Source organism: Anguilla rostrata, chromosome 15 (genome assembly GCF_018555375.3).
Source record: "Anguilla rostrata isolate EN2019 chromosome 15, ASM1855537v3, whole genome shotgun sequence".
Classification (NCBI taxonomy): Eukaryota; Metazoa; Chordata; class Actinopteri; order Anguilliformes; family Anguillidae; genus Anguilla; species Anguilla rostrata.
In genome coordinates, this window is record NC_057947.1 from 19,898,700 (window position 1) to 19,923,039 (window position 24,340).

A 24,340-nucleotide genomic window follows, 5' to 3' on the forward strand; every position below is an offset into this window, starting at 1 on the left:
ACTGTCCCAGTTTCTGAGTGAAATTAGGTGAAATACTTGCTAACAATGCTTGTCTTCACCCAGTTTAGTCTGATCAATACTTGTCTTTCAGGAGATTATTAACATGTATCTTTGCAGGAGCTCTCCTCCAGTGGAACTTCCAAAGCCTATCATTTGCACAGTGTCCCTTCATACAGACACATACTTACCAAGTCACTTTTTCAAGGGTACAGCAAACTTGCATATACAAACAAACGTGCAAATTTCCGGTTTCAAGTGTGAGGTTTGTCAGTGTAAAACACGGCATGACTTGCCCATGACCCGTAAAACTGTCATTGCTAAAATGAATCCTCTGTGGATCCCCAGTGTGATGTGACAGAACCCCAGAACAATCACACAAGCCGAGACCCCAGCCCCGTCTCTCCCACTAACTCCGTGTTCCATGTCAACAACAAAGCTGGCCAAATTAAAACTGCACGTAACTATGCGGCGGGGCTTGGTCTGGGAGAGGTCTGGGCAATCAAGCCCATGCCTGCTGGTTAAGTAGGCACACACACCTGGGCTGTGTTTCCTAATCAGATCAAGGCTGTAAGTGTGCTTCGTTTCACAATAGCCCCCTGGTCCCAATCCACCTCTTAATCACCCCCCCTCTGTTCTGAGCCACGCTTAATTATAAGTGTCAATGATGTAAGGTCCACTCACAAACGAGGGTTGGTATTGAGGAGATAGGGAGCATAAAAAGCAGCAGGTGTGGGACACTTTTTTTGTCTGCTCTGGCAACCCTGATCGGAATTTACAAATAATTAATTATCAATTATAAATCATCGGCACTTAAACAAATATCACTGAACAGTTGGGCCCAGTAGGCTACTTTGAACAACATTTGAATTACAAATAACGATTACCGCAATTTAGATTGGCATTATCAGTACTTTAATCAATGGAATTTGCATTAGTTGAGACAACACTTGTTCACAAACAAGACAATACCGTGATGACTATAATAATTGTCTTTTGAAAAGTTATGAGATGGTTAGCTCTGCCATTGTGTCCTGACTCTGGTAACAGCATTAAGCGATGCAATGCCTGCTGGGTCAGCACTCGCTTTTGAGCCATCACTTTAATTTCCCCATTGTTGAGGGAGCGTCAGAGGCCTGAACAGCCACTCTGCCTCACTGAAATCTGGCTCTCTCTCCATTCTGGGGCACAAGATGGCGACTCTCGCAAAGAGTGCAAAATGATTGTTGGTGTGTAGAGTGATTTGGAGTGAATTGAGACTGGGCCTACGTGTCTAAGACCAATACCTTTCAATTCATTTTTACCACCTTTTAGTTCATTTTTTAACAACCAGTATCTTATGAGGGCTGATGGGAAAGTATTATTTCTTGGTCAGCACATATACATGCGGCAGTAAAATCCAGCTACTCTGTCCTTCCCAGGGGTGTGTCACACCTGTGACCCGCTGGACTCAGCAAAACTATATTACTTACCGATATTTTTCTGATGAAAATATGAATGTTGAGGTAATGCTAACACCATTAATGTTATGAAATATATTTAAGAAACATACCATTGTGCATATATTATACAGTGCAGTGCTGCTGCCTCTGCTGTGGATGCTGTGCTTCCATAGCATCTTAATTATGAAGGTCAGTCGTTAATCCAGTTTAACTACCTATTTTTTACTATTATACAGCATAAAAGGCTTAACTGAAGTAAAAGAAAAAAACACCTGTGCTTCTCACCTCTCACTTTTATGCTCACTGAATAGGTGAGAGGTGCTCTGAGGCCACACCTCCTGTGGTTGAATGACAGGTTCTACTGAACACAGGCAAGCCCAGTTTAGCGTTTCCCACAGACGGTGCTGCTCGAGGTTGTATGCATTGCTCTCCGACACAACAGAAACCTGCTGTCAGATTTTCCTGTCTGATGTCGGCAGGCTTACAATGCCGCCTTCCATTTGTTTGTTCGGCTACGGTGAGAGCCTCGTCTCCGATCGCAATCTGGCCATGTCGAAAGGCAGAATATCTTCAGAGTCTCTGCGTTTGACTCTTGCTGAACAATAGAAGCCAGTGCTGGCATCTCTCGCCCTCTTTCTCTCTCCCCCTCTCCCCCCCTCCCTCTCTCTGTCTCCATTTATTCCTGGTAGGACTCTCCTCTGTCTCTCTCGTGATATCAGACCCCATTTAACAGATAAATGCCTGCATTCAGGTCACTCTCATTGTATCTTATACATTCAACACATCGAAACTGCATTCAGGACAATCTGACCTATTTAGAACACTTACAATCTGCATTCAGGGCAGTCTCAAAACACAGTTTGCTTCATAGCGGCTCCAGAAAGCCAGGCAGGTTCTGTGAGACATGTGCATCTACCTGATAATAAACGCATGCATTACTTAAATGCTTTAATTCTCCATCAGTTAAATTCAGCCACAGAAAGCATACAAAAACCTATAAACAGAAACATTTTTAATACTGGAAACTAGGTGAAATCCAAATGAAAATAAACATAATGGAGGTATAGTGCAAAAAATTCATGCAGATGATAATTTGCACACCTGCACTCTTAATGCACATTTTTCTGATACTGAAACCGGTTGAGAGCAGTATATTCACTGCAATTAATTCCACAAAACAATACATAATATTTGGGCTACAGGGGCTTAAAAATGTATATATTAATTTTTTAGGGGGCACATTCCACATTGTGTGAAGACTACAAGTGCTTATACAACTAGTTCAGGGGTTCTCAAACTCAGTCACAGTCCCAGAATTTTAACAAGGTGTTATTTTTTTCATGATTAGGCGCCTTTAGAGGAATTATTTACCCTATTAAGCCACATTATGTCAGAAATAGCCATGCATGCCAGAAATAAAATCCCCTGTTCATATTGTGCTTATTGTGTTATATTGCAAACAATTGCATAAAAAGAGACAAAACTTCAAATTAAAGATTGTGGTGAAGCAACTGGTTTCTAATTGGTCTGGACACCTGATCGCTAAAACTAACCATCTGGAAGATAACAAAGAATTCAAGGACAAAGCAAATGATAATGAGCTAAACCTGCATTGTGTTAATACGTTTAAGGAAAAAGTTATGAAAGAAATTGAAACCCTGTTCCACAACCTATCTAGGAGCTTACTTTTTTGTCTTCCATTTGATCAAAATAAGTTACCTTTTTATGTCATTGTTTGCAATGTGGCATTGTGTGAGAAGCATCAATGTAGCACAATATAAATGTGGGAATTCTATTCTTCGTAGCCTCCAAAGCCATTTCTGGCATAATATGATTTAAGAGGGTAAATAATCCCTCTAAACGTGAAAAGCACCCAATTAAGAAGAATTAGCAGCTTGTTAAAATTATGGGATTGCGGTTGGAAAGAAAACCAGCGTACACAGGGGGGCCCGCTGACCAAGGTTATGCACTCATAAGTTGCACGCAGTTTCACATTTTATGCAATTTTTGGTGTTTTATATAAAATCAGGTTGCATATCTGTCAATTAACCACCATATGAATAATGGGTCTGCTCTACCGTTCACACTGGGGTCAAACAGGGGCTTCCCCAAGTGTCTTATTCCTCAGAACCGACAGTTTAGTGCAGCAACTGACTGCAGAAAGAACCTGGAATCAGCGCGGCATCCACCCTGTGCTCACTGTAGGGAGTTGCAATGCGCAGTGGGAAGTACAGCACATTCAGCGCACAACACTGCATCATCTAACCAATCAGGTTCCAGAGAGGGAGATGGACTCATAGGGAACTGTTATACTGTTGAGCTTTTGTATTTTTTATTTTTGAAAATTAGCAATAAAGAAATTTTATAACTTACTCATATGGTTGCTTTGTGAACACTCGATCCATAATATGGCATTTCAAGTACCCATCAGAGTAGGAAAATGCACACACAAGGTCGTAAAGATGTTTGAAAACATATTGTGAAAGCATTTTGCAAACAGTGCAGTTTTGCAAATGGGCCATTTTGCTCATTTTAAAGAAGGTAAATTAATTTGAAGCTTTGATTACATTGTTTTAATGAACGAGAGGAGTATGATAGTGGTTTATTTTATAGCAATCAAACAAATCTGCTTTGAGTTAACTCATTTGCATTTTTGAACCCAATATAACATTGAAAAAAGTTCTCAGAACTGCTGCCATTTATGCATTGATTCAGCGGTAGTTTTTAGCATTAACACATTTACTTCCATGGCTAGAACATACTAATACAGTTTAGCCCTTGTCCAGTGCTGATAATACCCAACAAGTTTGGTATCACTTTCATCAAAAGATTTGCATATGAATGCTGAATTTATATATTGACATAGTTTTGATTTTGTAGTGTGCCAGGTGCTTATGAACAAAGACATGGTAAAAATCTTTATTTTTGGTTTTCTTGACTCTGGGTTTTTTTTTCCAGTGAGAAGAAAGGAAGAAAACTGAAACAACAAGAAAAAAAGACAACAAAAAACAAAACTCCCAAGTCAGACAAGAGCAGGAGATGAGAATCATATTAAGCTTTCCCGAGAACATGAACACAAGCAGTTTTATCTGACAATTCCGTGGAGATCTAGCTACCTTCACTGAGAACAGAAGCACAATAATAAGAAAGGTATAACCGGGTTGCTGGGCTGGAATGGTAGACCTCCTCGTACATCCAAGGAGGCTGTACTAGGAAACACGCTAACAAGGAGACTAAAAACTATTACACTTGGTGATACATGTACTAATAACCAGCACATCCCGTGATGACAACATATTCAGTTACTGACACACATTAGCTTTGGCAGCTCCAACTCCCGACAGATCTGCAGTAGCCAGAACTGTACTCTGTCACACACATCCAGTACACTTGCCGGACATTTAAATAAATCACACATCGTATTTTAGGGGAAAGGGGCTGAATTCAGAGCTCCTGTGTTAAGGCGGTGTGTCGTGTGAGGATTGAGACGTGAAAACGGTGCTGCCCTGTGTGCGGTGCACATCTGTGCGCGACTCAACGAGCTGTGCCCTTTAAACAAGAGGAAATTAGATAAACGGTAGGGAGATAGAGAGTGGATTTAGGGGTCAGTCAAAGCCCCAAACACCTGGGAGACAAGGGACCCAAGGGAGGAAGGGTCTCCGTGGGTCTCTCAGCAGAATGGTAATCACTCTTCGGATGACAGCTCAGACACATAATTAATAGCAGCCCTGTCGCTCCTGTGTATTTTTAGGAAACTCATTTTCTGCTTTACAGAAGGTTATGATGTACATCTTAAAATTCATTTTCTGACACGGCATTTGTCAATCACGCAAGCGAACACAGCTACGTACCCGCGCGCACACACAAATGCGCGCGCACACACACATGCAGGCACACACACAGCTACCGGCACTTAGGATTCCACTCCTGTGGCCCGGCTTGGCGCCGAGTCTGAATGGGAGATGAGTCCTGAGATGGAGCGATTCCAGGCCCTGGAGGGGAAGGAGATTATCTAAATACGAGCGCACTTGGTGCCTACTTTTGAAATATAATCGCGGAATTATCATAATGGCAGCCTGCGTCGTATCAATTGTCTGGAAACATGCCGATTACGGGAAAGGGTGAAACTATCAGAGGAGCTGAATCCCCGCCTCTGCAGTCCTACCTGCGTGCCAGCACACGGCCAGGAGACAGCGCCGCCGCCAAACTGCTGTACCGGAGACCAGCTGTCGCGGGGCACAGGGCATTAAAACACCGCAAGAGGCTGCTGGGAGACTCATCCTATTAAGACGCTGTTGTAGTGCATGAATGAGTCCATGGGTGTTCTCCTTTCCAAGCTGCACTGTGCCGGTGCCGTCTGTCACTGGCAGTCCTGCAGTTAGCTCTGGCATTGTCGGTCTGTATAGCATATGTCAGTACATCTTCTCCGTCTGTACATCAGCCCGAGAAGGATCTCTGTAGAGAAGAGGGTGTCTGTACATCTCTAAATCAACTGTCTGTATGGCTGTATAGGCTGTCTCTGCATAGGCTGCATATCTATCTGTTCATATTCTGTCTCTAGTCTGCCTGTATGTCTGTCTGTATCTACAGTATGTGTCTGTAAATATGTCTGTGTGCAGTCCTTCTGTGTAGAGTATAAGATATTCTGCCCTCTGCAGGCTGAAACCACAAATCCAGTTCCAACATGGCTTTTGCATCACAGACAGCAGCTCGGTGGTTATAGCTGCCACTACAGTTTGTGTGTGTGTGTGTGTGTGTGTGTGTGTATGTGTGTGGTCGTGTGTGTGTGAGTTTGAATGGGTGGGTGTGTGTTTCATAGTTTTAATAGTGCTCTACATCAAGTTGAAGACCATGTCCACACCTTTCTCTAAAAATGACAGAGCATGTTGATATATTAGTGTGATGCCAATGCCATTTGAAGACCATTTATCCGCACAGGACACGCTCCACTTCATGCCACTTCCTCTACAGCTAAATGCATTCTTTAAATACACGCTGAAGCTAGTTACCAATGACGGATGTTGGGGTCAACGAAGGAGTTTTTTGTTGCCCTGCTTTGTTTTAAATAGTGGCCTGTATTGAATCAACATTTGTCTTTATCTCCATCTCAAAACTAAATCCATCTGTTGCATATGCTGTTCACAGGTGCATCTGAATTGGGTGATTGCTAAATTCTCCAAACTGTTCTAAATAAATATGAAAACACTGCCATACATTTGTAAGCAAAAGGTAAGGACAATCCCAGCCGTCACTGATGGGGTGTCTCAAGCCCACTTCATTTTGGAATGACAAAACTTCTCTTGACAGAATGAATACAGTAGTTACTTTTAACTCCGCAATCTCTGTAGAAGTCTCCTGATGTTCCCCCTCTCGCTCTCCTCCTCTTGGGTTTGTCGTTTAGCAGCGTGTCCTCCAGCAGGTCTGATAATGAGATTTGGCGACAGCGTAAATAAAGCCTTGCTCTTCCTGCAGAGGCATGGCACACTTGATTATGCAAAACAGTCCCACGCACTTCCTTTGAACTGCGGAAAATGTGACGAAAATCTGGAACCTCTGATGCATTTATAAAAAATAATTAGGGTTCAAATGCAGGTTAAAATGGAGGCTGCTTTGTAAAACAATGTTAATACAAAACGTTCTTGTGTCAAAACGCAACAACAGTTTTCAGCTAACAAATTCTGACGCTTTATTTATATTGCTTGCAAATGTCAAACACAATCCAAATTATGATAATTCCTTTCTAATAAATACAATTTGAGCGTGCAATTTGAAGCTCACAGCCAATACATTTGACAACACAGCTATGCACGGGGTCTTGCTAACACTTAATAAGGCTGCTCGGACTGTTCCCTGAATAGCAATCAGCAGTTTAGCTTGCAATTGTAACAGTAACACATTGATCTTGAAACACAACTTCGGGGAAGTGTTAAATATTGAAAAGTTGACACTGGACACCAGTTCAGTTGAGGTTTTGTTGGTTATACCAAGCCACCTATCCTTGACCCCCGCCTTAGATAAGACTTTAAACTAACCCCGCATTCACACTGCAAGCGATTTCCCCTTCCACCTGCTCCCACTTATTTCTAGCACTTCAATTTTGCACTCTCTCATTTATTCTGCCACTTGTGCTACTCTTGCTGTCTCTGCCACAATCATCACATTCCAACATCCAGTGGTAGTCTTTTGTTTTGCAGTTACTGTAGGACCTGTTGGCTTTTGAGCTTCCCGCGGGCTTTGACCCAAAGGCGACATGTCGACCTCCACTGCATTACCCCCAGGCTGGGTTGTGTCATTATCAATGCTTTCGGTTTCTGTGAAAAGGTGCTTTTACAATACAGGGCTGTTAGCTGTTGTACAGGGGTTCGGGGGTTTTTCTTCATTACGCTGAGAATTCTTCGGTCATCAACTGTAGAGGTCTTCCTACCAGACCGATTGAGATTACTGAGCTCCCCAGCACTCTCTTTTTTCTTAATGATGTTCCAAACTGTTGATTTTGGTAGGCCTAAGGTATGGTATATGTCTCTAACCGTTTTTTTCTTATTTCTCAGCCTCATAATGGCTTGCATTTAACTGGCACAACTCAGGCCCACCTGTTGACAAAAACTAATAACAAACTCCAAAGGCAATCAAAAGCCTAGAATCAAGACTAGATATCGAAAGTTCTCTTAAACCTGCACAAATTGAACACACCTGACTAATCAGAAAAACCTATGGAGCTATTTGCCCCAAAAATGATAGTGCCCTGAAATGGGGGAGCTATGTATAAAAAGTGCTTTATTTTCTACAAGGTGAAACCAAAATGCATAGAAACACCCTTTAATAAAAGCTGAGAATCTGCACTTTAATCACGTGAGAATTGTTTGATTACAAACCTAAAATTGTGGAGTACAAAGCGAAATCAAAGAAAAAAGATCTTTGTCTCAAACATTATGGAGCTGACAGTATATTTACTTTATATGGCCACAAACATGTTTCTGCACGGACTTTCTCATAACCATATTTTATTACTTTTTTATACATCTTGCACAATCTTTTAACTCAAAAAAGTGAAAATAAGTGAGTAATACAATATATATCAAAATAAATTCATAGCAGCTGCAACTACGTCAGTATCCCAGCAGCTACAACTCTAGCCTCCTCCATCAGATGTTTTTTTTTCATTTTTCCATTGAATATTACAGCTTATATCCCAGCACCTTTGCTAGCCTCTTTTTTCACATCATTACCTCACAATGTGCCCAGCCCGTTAAATAAAATCTTTTTAGAACCACTGCACATAGGCTTCTTTGGCTAAATGCTCTTTATCACAGTTGAAGAGGCAAAGATAATGCTGTGGGGGTCTGGTCTCTAGCGCTGTGCAATTACCTCATGCTGGAAAATTGCCATTGTTGAATCTTTCACAGAAATGACCAGTGGCAGCTCCTGTGTTGAACGCCGTGCTGTGTTCTTCAGTGCATTGTGTTCAAGGAGGCCCCTCTACTGGATCATTTCTGGGAACCGGCTCTACGCTGATATACATTAAGGCAACACACAAGGTTCGCACCAGTGGGCGACGAATCTGAAACAGCCTTGATTGTGAGGTGCGCTGTTCTCATTTGGAGTCATTCACGAGGAAGTGAAATGTTTATGTAAGTAAATGCAACATTCGCATCTTTTAGCTCTGTGACCCAGCACAAGTGGAGGCTAATGGATTTAATTTAATGCTAGAGGTTCATTCGAAATGGGCTTGAAATAGCAATTTCTTCACCGTGAAAAGAAACAACAACTTGAGTAATGTGAAACTTTATGAAGACTTTTAATGCTGCTGTCATGGAAAATAGAACGGAGATACTAACAGTATCACTCTGATGATTTTTATCAGAATAATGATCAATATCATCTGCGCTGCCAAATTACAGTCTATGGGACATCCAGGAAACTGAACAAATTTGCATGTCGGGAAGGCTCACCCTTTACTCTCTGGTGAAGTTCCAGAAACCACACATTGTTAGCTGAATGTTCACAGGAGTCCACGTGCCAAATCCACTATAGTATACTGAAATACGTCCTACGCATTGCAACTCAAAGCCATTACCAAAACTAGCACAGAACAGACAGACAGGTAGGCCTGACTAACTGGCTTATTTTAAGAAGAGGCATAGTCAGAAAAAATACTTTTTCACCATGGCTAAAATTGGGACTGAAGAACAGAGGTACAGAGTATGTTTTTGTCTTGTCAAAAGGCTCTGTTCTATATGAACAGCAGTACTATCACTCCAGCCCCCCAGTTATAATCTGACTGCTCACAGGGAGAAGGTTTTCTGAGGGGATACAAATGCTTCCTGCTTTTCCTTCTGGCAATGTGATGCTGCCATCTTAATTATGAATTCCTCCATTACCGTAACACATTTGTACAGCCCTAAGATTTAGGCTAATTATTCCTGAAGCCATACGTGGGAAGAACTCCAATCCACATCTCACTACTACTTGTCTTTATTTTTACCATTTGGAAATAAAATATTACAGTTCCAGGGTCTTTTCCCTCGATAAATCAAGTCATTTTGCATGTCAATGAGATATCTTCCCCTATCCCCCTTTTTCTTTTTTTAAAGGACAGCAGTCAGTCTGCTTTGTGTATTCTTTTCATACTCTTTTAAAAAAAATAAAATAAAATTGCCTAAAATGTCCAGACAATGTAATTTTATTACTATTCCATGCCCGAAGACCAGCTTTGGCAGTCTATAGTTTGTTAAATTTGCTAGCACATTAAAAATAAGTAACAGTACATGGATTTAACACGCAGTTTCCCTTTTGGAATTTTTAAATGTCAGCTTTGTAACAGCTACCTTCAACCACAGAAGTAATATTACTCAATGTTCAACACTGGAGTTTTCCAATCATTTTTTAACTCTTCAATCCAAATTCATTTTTCTTCCCTGTTGTAACAGTCCTTCATTCGAGTCTAATAATAAAACTGCACTGACTTAAAGACAAGGAGTAGAACGCCACTGCAGGCCTCAAGCATTTTATCCAAATGTTGAAAATGGGTGAATGACTGCATGCCGTATCTATTGGCACACACATTTATATGCAGGGGGGGCAAAATTCAATCAAAGACAATTGGCCTTAAAACTTCTTGAATTCCCTGATTTCATTATTATTGTTTGGTGTTAAGGAAAACCGCACGCATTAGTCAACAAAATATATCAATACCAAGTCATATCTTACCCCCCCCCCCCCTTCCCACACAAACAAGCACACACATTTTTGTGCGTGTGTATAATCTGAAGCCACTCTGTAACATGATGTCAATCTAAACCCTGCTATTTTTAAAACTGAAAGATGTCATGAAAACCATCTGCATCAGCAGGCAGAAAAAAATGGAGGTCATACTAAAGTCACACTACAATCAAGTGACCAGCAAAAGCCCCGTATCAAAACAACAGTGGTTTGGCTATACATGGATCCCGAGCTAATTCTGGGCAAAAGGATGAGGGGAAAAAACATGAGTTCAGATGTAATTATTAGTCATACGTTTGACAAATAAGTGCGGAGCGAGCTGGTGAAAGCACTCCAGCAGAGTGGAGACGTGGCACAGGGAGCCCGTTATGAATCACTGTGTCTGAGCCCCCCTCAACCACCTCCTCCTACTGGGCACGCACCCGGGTTATCAAAGCTTGTTTTCACAGATTCAGAAACACACCCATCTGCAAAGATCGATGGAGACAGGAAAAACAGTGGACAGGCCTTGGCTAAGAGGTGTTTGTTGTTGTTTTGTTTCTGCCATAGATACAAGGAACCAATGCCCTCTATTCCTCCCCAACCAATACCTCACTCCCATGACAACTGGTCATTTTGGCCAAACTACTTCTGCTATGTACCTCTGGATCTGTATAAGGTGACAGGAGATTGACACATTTCAATTGGACAGAATAAGATGCGGATGCCAATTTGCAAGTTTGGACATCTGACCTTCGCAGAAGATGTTATTAGGCCTCCCTATAAGAAATATGTTTTCCACCACACAACGTGTGGCTATGGCTCCACTCAAAAGCTGAAGGTCGACAACCCGCTCTTAACTTGTCTTAGCTAAAAACTCCAGGAACCATAGGATGTCCTTGTCAGCCTCTGTTATTATAAAATACTGAGGTTGCGGGAAGAGAGTCAAAATGTCAGCAGCTATTTTAGTTTCACCAGCCAAAACCATTTGTCAGTCCAGAAACTATTTGCAATCTTTAAAACTGGTATTCACATTTGATCACATTACCGGGGTACCATACTGCTGAAGGATGACAATTCATTTCCTGCTCGAATGAATTGAACTATGATTTAAAGGGCAACCGCAGCCCAACTTGGCAACCTGAAGGGCTAGGTGCCGCACCTGCTATTCTTCTCAAACAGAGAGCAGCAGACTACCTGACAAGAATCCTTTATTTGTTGCCTTTTCCCTCCTCAGGAGCAGAGAGGGGGGGAAAATTACAGCCACCTTGAGCTAAAAGCGTGGACACTTCCTCCAATTCATTGATTCTATTACACAGCTGAACTAGATTCATTTTTATTTTAATCTATGAGAAATTTAGAAGGGAATTACTGAGAGACATCGTAGCTCATTCAGTGTGATAGCTGTATGGCTGTAAGGTTCACAGAGTGCAGATAACTACCAGAAATGCAGACCTGTTATCAGAGATTCTTCCAGAAAATAGCCTCGGAATTTTACTTATTGTACTGGTCCCACAATTTCGGCTGGCACGTATTAACCAATCAATATTTATTAAGAACCTGTTTGGGACAACAGTGTCTATGAATAACATGCCAATGATGTACAGTATATTTGGTGTCGAGAGAATGGCACAATGAAACTGGTCAAGGCTCTTCACATTATGAACAAAGTTTTTACAAAATGACTTAAAAACCAAACCATTTAAATGACATCAAAACCAAATTGCTCACACATTACAGTGGGACCGAAATGATACACATTTTTATAAAAGGATGGGGAAATATCAACATTCATGTTTCTGTTTACAAAGTTACATTACCATACTGTTTTACTCTGGTTTGTTCTAAAGGTGACTGCATCCAGCGTTGGGGGTGGTAAAACCTGCCTTTCATAACATCACATATCACACAATACATACCATACTCCTCAGATAAGGCACAGAGCAGTCACAGTTTTTTCAGTTTGGCCAGGAACATGGGCCCCCAGGTCCTGCCCTGGTCCGGGACCACCAGAAGCCCGTGGGGGGAGTTGGGGGCGAAGGTGAAGCGGTGGGACAGGGCGTGGGCCAGCCACCCCAGGTCCTGTGGCTGTGCGTCCGGACAGGATGCCAGGACCGCCTCAACTACCGCGCTGTTCTCCGCGCGGGACAGCGTGCAGGTGGAGTACACCACCGAGCCTCCGGGACACGCCGCCGCCAAAGCTGAGCTGCAGGGCCCGGGGGGGGGGGGGGGTCAAAACAGACCAGGGAGCAACATTTAGAATCCACACAATGCTCATTTTCATGTTATTGCACATTTGTACTCTGAAACCAAGACCCTGTGTCTCAACTAGCAGGCAGTTGTATCAATGACTGCAATATTATCTGTTTACATAATCAAATGTCTTGTAAGCAAAGGTTAAAGTCAGCTCAGGTGTTTATGTTTCAAAATGCTGCTTGCTCTTGCATCGAACAAGCAAAACTGCTGTAGCTTTTTCCTCAAAAAACTGAGAGCTCTTCCCTGTCCTCCTGTCTCCAGTTAACAACGTTCCCTTTTCTGTCCACTGCCTTGTTACTAATGCCCTACTGATGGGCAGCATCTGTCCCTAATGAAGGGGCAGCATCTGTGCCTAAAGGTGCTGCTGCCTTCATAAAACTGCTCATATATTCCATTATGACTGAATACAGTCATGGATACTGGAATGCACTGCACATACTGCAGCACAATAAAAGCATGTATGTATAAGAGCTAGAATTTTCAGTGCATACTCCATTCAGCTATAAGAGAATATATTTATAGAAAGGCAATTAGTTCTTTCAATCTCCAGTAATCTCATGAGCTTTGATCCAAGTCTAATGGAAGCTCTAACTGTATCATATACACTATATACAATCACTTGGATGTTTTTTTTTTTTTTGTGGAGGTTGGGGGGGGGGGGGCTGGGTCATGATCCCATGTCTGCAATATGATAAGCTGTTAAGGAGAAAATGAAACATTTACCATGTAATGTCATTATATCTCATTTGAGGTTTCAGTTCCTCGGTGACCGTGTAAAAAATAAAATTACCTGTGTGTGTGCTATACCACTCTTAATCAAATCAGACCAGGAGGTCACCTTTAAGTCCCCTAACAGCAAGACAGTCATGCACCTAGTAATACAGCAGGCTGACAGAAAAAGAAAAAACTGTTATACAACACATTATCTTTGTCCTACAATATGGATCTTCCCACTTTATCACTGCTGAACAGGGTACATTGATTATGCAGAAGTAAAAGGGTAGTATTCAAATGAATCTCTGATTGGTTATTGAATGCCTGTCAGTTACCAGTGGCATATTTTTAAAAGCTATGAAGGTTCCACAACCTGATAATCATGATGTTATGAAACTGAAAAAGAAAAAGACTAAGATTATTCTGAGCTTTGAATTCTGTAAATTAAATGAGATCATTATTTGCAAACAAAGGTTGTAGTCAGTTTATAAAGGAATAAAAACCAAGATTATGTTGATCCAAATCATTGAGTTTTTTTTTTTTTCCAGAATGTGGATTCAAATATTATGTGATAAAATATCAACAGCGATAAAATATTAGTTAGTCTTGTTTTTATTCACACTAATAAGATGCTGAGAATAAAGAACTGGAGTCACATTACAACTGAAATTTCAAACAGGCCAAATTAAATATTAATGTCAATTTATAAAATATAGTTTCCAATTTCTTCTCTCCTATATAATAACTACTTATATACAGCATAACAAGTACATTCTACATGCTCATAACAATGCATCACTTTTGTCTGATTGAAATGTTTGGGAAAACTAGCCCTAAGTGAACTGGCTTCTCAATCGCAAATGACAGTCTAAACCTTGACTGTGAAATTGTTCGTATCGTACGATTGTGGGGGGACCCAAGGCTGGGCCTGTCCTTCATATAAACCTGCCGAAGTGAAAGGATTTCTCTGGGACCAGTATTCTCCAATGTCCCGATTTCATATACCACCGAAACAGCAGGACATCAGACAAATGCAAATGAATCGTAGAGAGTGTGCCTTCAAGCAGTTGAACGATTCGAAAGCGCGTGTTACACATTAAATATAACCGATCGTAGTGCTTTAGCAGTTGCACAAAGTTGCTTTCAACAGCCCAGAGGGTCAAGCCATTACCCCGATACTTTAAGAAGGACCGTTAATTAGTCTGAGACAGAGAAAGTTCATAATTAGGAAAATGAGAAATGATGTTTTGATAAACAGCAGAAGCAGCAGCAGTTGGTGTATCTTTAGGGCCCAGAGCAGCAGCGGTGGTTATCCTGTGGGAGGGGGAGGGCCTGCAGCAGGGCTGTTTCTACACGGATGCTTGCTCCTGAGCAGCTAGCGTCGCCAAGGCGTCCCGCCGCGGCTCCACAGAGCCGGAATGGCGGGCCCACACCACCGGCCGCTATTATTTTTAGATCCAGGGGAAAATATACCTTACTTCCCGCTTTAAGGAGGAATCATGTTTCCCCCATCGAGGTGAACGAGCAGTCCAGCATGTTCAAGACACTGCGGGACTACATGCTAATATTATTTGGCTAATTGTGCTGTGGGGCCAGCGGGGGGAGTGGGTTATAGCCAAGGCCTCCTAATCTCTATGGTGGGAGCTCTGACTCCTCTCTTAATGGGTTCTTTCTGAGCTGCATACTCGCACCAGTCAGGATTAAGGCGGAGCGCACAGCAGCGCTCGCATTGCCGGAAAAGGAGCGGGTGGAGCGCTGCGCGGCGCCGCGGAGCCACAGCGAGGCGGGCTTTCGGCCTTCGGGCTGGCGTCGTTCAGGCGTGGCGCGCAGAGCAGGACGAGGGGGGCGCGTTCGGCGAAGGCAGGGGGCGTGTCTGCAGGGGAAGAAAGACGCTCTGCTAAACTCGATGGCACTGCAGTCAGTGCGCTTCGACTGAACCTCTAAGTACTCCTCACACCTAAATTGGCTTTGGGGGGGATTCAAAGGGGCGGATTCATTTAGTCTCACTCGCACTTTAAATTGTTTTGACAATAACAGTCAAATGGAAAAGGCGTTTCCTCAGTGTGTACATGGACGCGCTGAAGCGCTAACCGTTCATCAACACCTATGTGACTGCCAGGGCACAGAGCGCCGGCGTATAACACGGCTATTCTGACAAGGCGTGATCTCGGCAAGGTCACACAGGCACTGTCAAAGGTGATGAATTCGCCTGAACACAAATGGTGCGAAACGATTCTCTAGTTTGAGTAAACATCACTTTGGTAAGATCGGCTATGGATATACTGTGGATTTTCCAGATTAATAAACGCACGCATTAATACAGTAATGGCAAACTGAAATCTATCCATCAGGAATATTTTTAAAAGGTAGAGGCCGCTCACAAACTCCCCCATTAGCAGGCCATTGGAGGACAAATTGTCAGGAAAGATACACATTGTCTTAAGCGGGTGCCATTTTTAATGCGTGGTCTCCTAGCCAAGCATCAGCTGCGCGGAATGGAAATGCGGTCGTGCGACCTTGCGCAGGCCTTTTTGCGTGATGTATGTACGGCGCGGGGCGGGGCGGGGCGGGGCGGGCGTGGAGCGGGGAGCGCTTTTCCGGCTAAACGCATCCTGGGCCGCGAGCAAACGCGCGGGGCCCGGAGAGCGATGGCGGGCGGTGAAACAGACTGGAAACCGGCCTCCGCGCTCAGCAATTTATGTGCCAGCCCAAAGCGCGGGACCTTGAGCGAGAAAATAAAGGACATCATCTTACAGGGGAAAACATCTAAAGAGCCTGAGAGAGGGATGAGGCCAGGCTGAAAATGCGTTTTAAAAAAGGGAATTAAATACTTCTTAATGCTATATAAGATGCGAATTTTCAACAATAAAATTTTGACTGTCATTTTCCATAACAAACGGCTGGAAAAAAGGAAAATGATAGGGAAACACAAACACACACGCACACGCACACACAACACACACGAGTGTATCAGTATGTATCAGTACGAGCGTGAGCAGAACAAACGACAGTGCGTCTTATGGGATCAGAATCCCACTGTCCCAGGCCGTATGCGTTCCTAGTTTCTGTTGCCTTAAGCTCATGCAGAACCTGAAGGGACTCGCGGGAAGGCTCAGAGCCATAATGGCGGGTCTGCTGAGGTACATTTGCTGGCGCTTCTTTATGCCCTCTGAGAGTCTCACCCTCCTCTTCGCTGTACACCGATTTCCTGCTCAAGACCATAGAAGCCCTGGAACCGCACAGCATGTGCTTTTATAAGGGGAAAGCATCACTCCGGGACCTGAGTGGTGTTTCAGATCAGATTAATTTTTTTTATTTATTTATTTTTTAAAGCCTGGTTGCCCTCAGAGGAAGCTCAGGGCAGACTGTCCGCCTGCGTGGCTGTAGAGGCACGCGTCTGGTCCGTCTGGTCTGGAGACGCTGGACGGCACAGTCTGCTCCCAGTGCCTCCACAGTTTTAAGCACTTCACCACTGAGCAGCATAGCCACACCATTTGCACAATGGCCCCCTATTTATCCGTACAGAGCCTCATATTTACCGCAGTCCACTTACCCTGCTAGGCATTTACTGAAGTGACTGGGGTAAAACAGCATCCCCTAGGGGGCGTACTTTTGCTGAACCTGCCCCGGTTCGGCCCCAACACAACCACGCTACAGCATTTCTCCTGCATTTCCTGTGACTCACCTCAGCAGCTCTTTCTGTAGCTCGGGGAGTTTGGCTCTCTCCTGCAGCCACAGCGCACCCTGCTTAGGCTGGGACGTGTACAGCCAACTGCGGTCATTTGAGCATGGAGTGTCTACCAGCACCTGAGACAAACAGAACAGTACACAGCTGGGCTCAGTCTGAGAGTTATACAGATAACACTCACCTGAAACGAACCTGAGACACACACACAACACCACACATCTGAATAGCACTCACCAGAATTTTATATGAAAGATGAAAATACCATATACTTGAGTTTAAACTGAGAGATACCGGTCCCTGACACAACTCAAGCTAGATATTTCACAACAACTTCAAAAGCTCAAAGTTTTTTTTTGTTGTTTTTTTTTTCTGGTCAGAAGCCAACAACATAATGACAAGTAATTCTGACATGGTAACCATTGTCTTGTAAACAATTACAAAGGCAATCACAACAGTGATGAAACTACAATTTAAATGAGGTGAATGTCTTTTGTTTGTGTGTACGCACTGTTGCTCTTGTAAATTATCCAGAGAAACTTCTAAAATACTTGAGTTCCGTTACCTCTGGTATACTAAAAATGCTAATGGTGCTTAACAAGCACAGACACACACATTAAAATGGGCACACATACACTGTCTGTCTACGCTTAGCGTTTTGAACATACTCTCCAGATGAAAGTATGGCCACTCTCTCAATGCTTTGACATAAAATACACACTACAAACACAGCCAAAGCACTACGTACAGTACATAAAAGTGCATTCTCTCTCCTCATTCCTCTCATTATCTTTACCTCCATCGGTGCCTCTCTCTCTCTCTCTCGCTGAGTGAATGTGGGACTCTCCTGTGCTTTTACCGCACAAAGCTTCTCTCCCGGGCCGAGGCCAGGATTACTGTAGGGCCCCCACAGAGGAGCTCATTAGACCACGCGCACTACACTTAATTGGAGTATCTTCTCTGAATAGGCAATCGTATATTGCTCCTTTTCGTGTCTTAATTGTGTTTGCTCTCTCCCCATTAGCGGGCAGATTGGCTTGGCGGCGGTGTGTGTGTGATGGGGGCCCGCCGCGCGTCGCGCGTTAGCGCAGCCGAAACGCACGGGTGGAAAACGAGCCCGGCGACGCAGGCAGAGAGGGAACCGCCGGAGATAACTGTCCTGTCACCACGGGGCGCGAGGGCTTCCCCCTCCACGGATTAAATCAAATTCGGCGCCGCCCGGGCCCGCCAGGTCCTCTCATTATGGGGAATACGGCCTGAGGTTCACGCACACAGACACTCACCTCAGTTTAAGGGACGTTTAGCAGTCAGTCCGCCGCACGCGCTGCGCGTTGCCAAATCGAAAGGCGACTATTTTTTTTTTCTTTTCGCACGCCGGAGGAAAACTTTCAGGAGGACTAAAATTAAGAGCTGCGACAATGCAGGCAACACATGCCGATACCCTCACAGCTGTCAGCTGGCAAAAACAATTAGGCCTACAGTAAAGACACAAAAACAACAAACAACCGCCAAGCAAACAGTATCACGGGCCGTGGCGCTGAATCTGAGACAGATTTCTGTTAAAGCAATGAAACGACGCGCTTGTGCCGCAGGAACCCCCGCACAGGTCACCGGCTGCACTTATTTTTATTTCACCGCGTTTTACACCGCCAGCTTTTACTGGGGGAGCTGAGGAACCTTTACCTGGATTTCTCTAGTAAAAAGACTATCTATCAAAGCAGTGTCTCATCAGGGATTAGACCCCGAGTCCAGCGCTTCAATCACTGCGACCAAACAAATCCGCTCAAGAGCACGGAATAAAACGAAACTGTCACAAACGGGGACTGAAAAACTTCAGGGAGAAAACAAATACATTTAATACATTTACAGTAAAATCTTAAACTTCAGCCCCACCTGCTGGTCAAAATAAAAAAAAATACAAGAGTGATGAAAATTGATGACCTTCAAATGCCTCTTGTGTGGAAACCAAAATTGGAAACAAAATTACAAATAAAGGTCTGGGCTGGGCATCTCTGTGGGTTTACCTGATAGCATAATGCTAAAATGAGATTATTAATCTGTTGACACCATCGCCGCTCCGAGGACAGGCCTGACCTGCTCGAACCCGACGCTCTCCTGATAAAGACATGGGCTGCACATCCAAAAAATACACTTTAACCTAGAATAGAAACCCAGATTAAAATCTGTATTTTGAAATTCATTTTAATGGAAACTCACTGTCACACCATGCCTGTTAGGTGCACCAACTGCACTGGTGGCCAGGGAAGGGGTCAATCCAGTTTCACTGCAGCCCATTCAGAAATGAACGGAAACACAACTCATGAGCTGAAAAGCCTGGTAGAATGTTATGGACATTTTTTCAATCTGTGAACTGAGTTTTGATGCATTTCCTGAATGGACCCAGGTGGCCTGCAGCAGCAGCTAAAACGCCAGCGCTGTGGGTGTGCCGGGTGCTACCACCACCACAGCGCCACGCTCTTCACCAGCCCCAGGGCCGCCAGACAGCCCGGTCCGATGAGCGCACTGAGGTTAAACCACAGAACCGTAACAGGAAATGCAGAAATTACATCTAGCACACCCCCCCCCCTCCCATAACCCCCCCAACAAAAGAGTCAGGTCATTACCAGCCCGTTATTTACTGCGAGCCGGCCGGGGTGGGATGGGGTGGCGGGGGGTAAAGGACTGTGACGCGCGTGCGGGTGAGGGGACCTGTCCCGGTGCTTTACGAGGCACACGGGAAGGGCACGGGAGGCAGTTTGTCCCCACCTCGTCATACGCGCCCGCCTCGCGGCGCCCCAAGACTCTCCCGTCCAGATTAAGCACCCCGACGGCCTCCATTAGGGCGGGCGGGACGAAGGACTGCAGGGTGTCCCGCAGCCATCTCCACCTCTCGCCGTCCCATTCGTTACAGTGCAGCAGTCCTGAAACAGAGCCGCGCTCAGCCATCCCAGGGCCATTCATCTGAACACGCTGTACAACTCTAATTACCGCTAATGGCTGCTTGTGAAGAGATAATACAGTTTTATAAGCAGGACTGCCTTTATGGCAATTATACCTTTATCATAGACATTTAACAGTCCACCGCGGGTGGATAGAATTAAATGGTGTTAGCTGCCAGCACGGTATCTACAAAAAAAGAACAGAGTGTATCTATTACAATTTGGTAAAATAGTCTCTGTTAAGTATTTCACAAAAATGTAGTGAGCCAATTTCCCTTAAACATAACTAATGTATGAATCCCCAATGAATATTTATAAATGGATTACAATTTTGCATTAATAAACACTTGTGGACGCTTGAGGAATTTATCATTTGGAAAATGTACACTTGTCTGGTTAAACAGCAGTGGATGTTACCGTACTGTTGATTGCAGGAGGTACCGTAATGGATTGTATACAGTAGCAGAAGCTAAGAGAGAGTACAGTGGTATCATTCAGATGGGGCATGGCTTCTGCTTGTAAATATAAGGGTCTCGGTTACCTTGGTTGCAGATACCTGATACCTGAAACCTGTGTGTGTCGTGCTGAGAGCGCAACCTTCCGTACAATAGCCAAACCAAACACTGCACTGCACCCAGTTTCCCTTTCACTAACACACACACACACACACAAACACGCACACACACACACACACACAGCATATGGTACAATTCCCACACACACCCTTTCATTCTTTCTTTCATTTTCACTCACCTGATACCAGTCACTTGGCTGTATGGTGTCAAGTGTAACCTTTCATACCATAGCCAGACAGACATACACCCACATGCTCTTTTTGGTATGGGTTTTCTCACTGATCTGGGTCCCAAGCCAAGGAAACTGACTGCACTCTTACACAGGCTCCAGGGGAAGTGTGTAGTGTTTGTACATGTGTATAGTGTATAGTGCAGTGAACATGCACATGCCCACTCATCTCTGAACTACTTCACACACTCACACAGCACAATACTGCCCCCTGTCCCTCTAACACCAATACACTCACGCACTCTGCAGTTTTTCCGCAAATCTTACACACACTGTTCAAAGCATGTTTTAGCCAAGTAACCTGACTGTACTCCACCCAGGCTACTGAGGTGCACAGACAGGCTGGGGACACATGTCACATGATGGGGGTTCCCTGCACTCTGCGACACTCGTTCCTTTCCAGAGGCCTTAGAAACTCATTCTGTTCAATCCTAACACACGGGAAGCCTAATAAAAAAAGCTAACTGAGCGTGTGTTACCACCTGCTCACAGCGGAGCATGGTGTGTGTGCCATTACCCTTCTGAATGTTTGTTTGCCTTGAGCTGAAGTGGACAGGGGGCTTTGGGCCTGGTATTACACAGGCTTTACTGACTGTTTCTGTGTGCTTGTACATGTGATCCTTTTACACAATGGTGAAATAAACATCAAAGGAAAACAGGCTTTATCTATCCCCACGGGCTACAAGTGACTAACGGCAAATGGGTAATCTGCAGCCAGCAAGGCTTTTGGCAGTAAAGAGAAAGGGGAACCCCTGAGTTTGAAAGCATTACACATGCGTTTCCTCCCACAGTCCAAAAGCATGTAGGCTCCAGGGCTTACTTGCAAAAGAGATCTCAATGTGACTATCTTGGTTAAATAAATGTAAAAAAAAAAACTATTTTTTTAATTACCTGGGGTGGCACTCTGCAGGATAGCCACGGCTTTGCCCCCTGGGGCAGAGCACAAGTCCAGCACCCTGTCCCCATCCCGCACCCCGAGGGCCAGCACAGGCAGCAGTGAGGCGGCGTTCAGCAGGTACAGCTGCTTGAGGTGGCCAGGCCGGTGCTTTTGGGAGGGAAACCGATTCTGGGCAGGGTGCACCAAACAGCGCAGGGAGCCAGATCCACAGTCCTCGGGCAGGAGGCTGGAGAAGCCTTGGGCCTGGAAGGCCTGGCTGAGTTCACCCAGCTCAGTGAAACGGTTCAGCATTAATCCATACTGCCAGCACCGAGGATCCAGCAGCACAGCCCTGAGACACATTCACACAACAGTGTTATTAAACTCATCTCAGCTTCATTTCCAAAGAGTGACAGCAGGGGGAGAACTACTCTTTTGTCATGCTGAAGTGGGATAAAATGTGAACCTTTGATTAAAATGATTGTATTTAAATGTAGCAAAACAAGTTGAGAGAAAGTCCCTTATTTTGAACAGGTTTTGATTAAAATTATAAATAATTTTGGCAACCTTGCTTTGGTCCACAGCTCACCGAGCTCTTCATTGTACTGCTTGTCAAAGTGGTCCAGCACAACTTGGCACAACTGCCTCTGTGGTCCTGACTTTACCTGAAGGGAGGAGAGGCGATTAAACCAGTTGATGACCACCATGATTATCTTGTCAGACAAGTGGTCATCAAATGGTTGATGACCAGTCAGTGTCACTGATTTCACACTGGTTGAATTCTTTTTTCCCCCTCCCTATCACGTCTTAATAAAGCTTTATGACATGTTATAATCACAGCTGTAACATCATCCTTTTGTCTTCTCTGGCAGGCAAAATAATATATATTATAATCCCGATGGCTGTTTTAACATCAGTACTTCACATGCCAATTTGCAATACGAGTTTAATGAGCTATGTATGTAGCGTACCATAGGTCAGTGGTTCTCAACCTCGGTCCTGGGGGGCCACTGTGTATGTTGGTTTTCGTTACAACCACAATTGCAATCTCAGATTTTTAACAAGCTGTTCATTTTTCTTAATTAGGTGTTTTTCATGTTAAGAGGAATTATTTACCCTCTTAAGCCACATTGTGTCAGAAATTGCTATGCATGATGGCATGCAGAATACAATCCCTTTGTGTTATTGTGTTGCTTTTTAAGTGATGGCAAACAATCACTTAAAAAGAGGTAACATTTTCAACACATCAAATTAACGAGGGGAATTAATAGGCTCCTAATTAAGTTGCTGAACACGTGTTTAAGTGCTTTAAGTGAATATTTCCCTTAAACTAATTATCACAATACAGGTTTGACTCGTTATCTATCAAATATTTAGATTTAGTGCCCAGGTGTCCGCACTTTCCCCAATTTGGAACCCGTAGATTTGCCTCAGTCTTTATTTTGATTTGTTAAAAAGTTTTTTTTTAACCGTTACGTAATCGTCTTCAATAGAGCACAGTATGAATATGGGACTTTTATTCTTTATGGCATGCATAGCTATTTCTGACACAAGGGGGCTTAAGTGGGCAAATAATCCCTCGGACATGAGAAGCACCTAATTAAGGAAAAATAATAGTTTGTTACAATTCCGTGATTGCAATTGTGGTTGGAACGAAACCAGCATACACAGTGGGCCCCCAGTTCCAAGGTTGAGAACCACTGCCATTGGCAACATTAACGTCTGCTAACAAGCAAGCATTTAAAGTGTCTAGCTATAACCAAGTTTGCATTTCACTGCAATGTTAGCTTGCGCACCTCCTTTTGGTTAAAATTTTATACATTTAACTTATAACCGTAGACTATCATACAGAATTGGCTACTTGGTAAAACTGTAGATAGTTAACGTTATAAATGTCTCTAGCCAGCTAACGTTAACACCGTAGCTAGTTAACACGACTGTACGTAACGATAGTGTGTGGGGACTGTTGTTTTTATCTAGCTGCATTCGTTGCCCCTTGCCTCACCTGGTTGCTTCGACCAGTACGTAAAACCCTCGGAAATTCAACTTCCAAGTCTGGATCAGCTGTGCTGTACCAGAGACATCCTCCCAGTCTTAGTGGATTCAGATAATATGGGCCGAATAAACTATTGCTTAAGATGCATGTGTTGTTCGAGCGCAAAACTCTAATCATTTCATACAAAACAATTAAATATTTCTATTTAAACCAGCATTCTTTGCACGACTACATATGGAACTAACGTTTTCGATGCATCTAGCTACATATGCTAGCTAGTCCGTCTAATATTTATGTCCGCTCCCAAATAACTGCGATGCGAAGTTCCGCTTCCATTAACACAATCCAGAAAATAACAGTATTGTAGTAAAATAATACTATTATGTATAGCATATATTGTGAGCCTTAAGGACACTTTCCACGGTGAACATA

General features: G+C 43.7%; 1 protein-coding gene across 2 annotated transcripts; it reads right to left on the bottom strand.

Moving 5' to 3' along the window:
* Positions 1-12,171: 12,171 nt before the first annotated feature.
* On the bottom strand, positions 12,172-24,202 carry nsun3 (NOP2/Sun RNA methyltransferase 3). Of its 2 annotated transcripts, none has more exons than XM_064311891.1 (6): positions 23,918-24,202; positions 22,480-22,577; positions 21,927-22,264; positions 20,059-20,213; positions 17,293-17,414; positions 12,172-12,843 (listed from the first exon to the last, which is right to left on the bottom strand). In XM_064311891.1, the coding sequence occupies exons 1-6, from the start codon at positions 24,083-24,085 to the stop codon at positions 12,585-12,587; spliced, it is 1,140 nt and encodes a 379-aa protein (XP_064167961.1). In that variant the 5' UTR covers positions 24,086-24,202; the 3' UTR covers positions 12,172-12,584. The 2 variants fall into 2 exon arrangements, with proteins under 2 accessions (XP_064167961.1, XP_064167962.1); XM_064311892.1 differs by lacking the exon at positions 23,918-24,202 and adding an exon at positions 22,884-22,979.
* Positions 24,203-24,340: the final 138 nt, after the last annotated feature.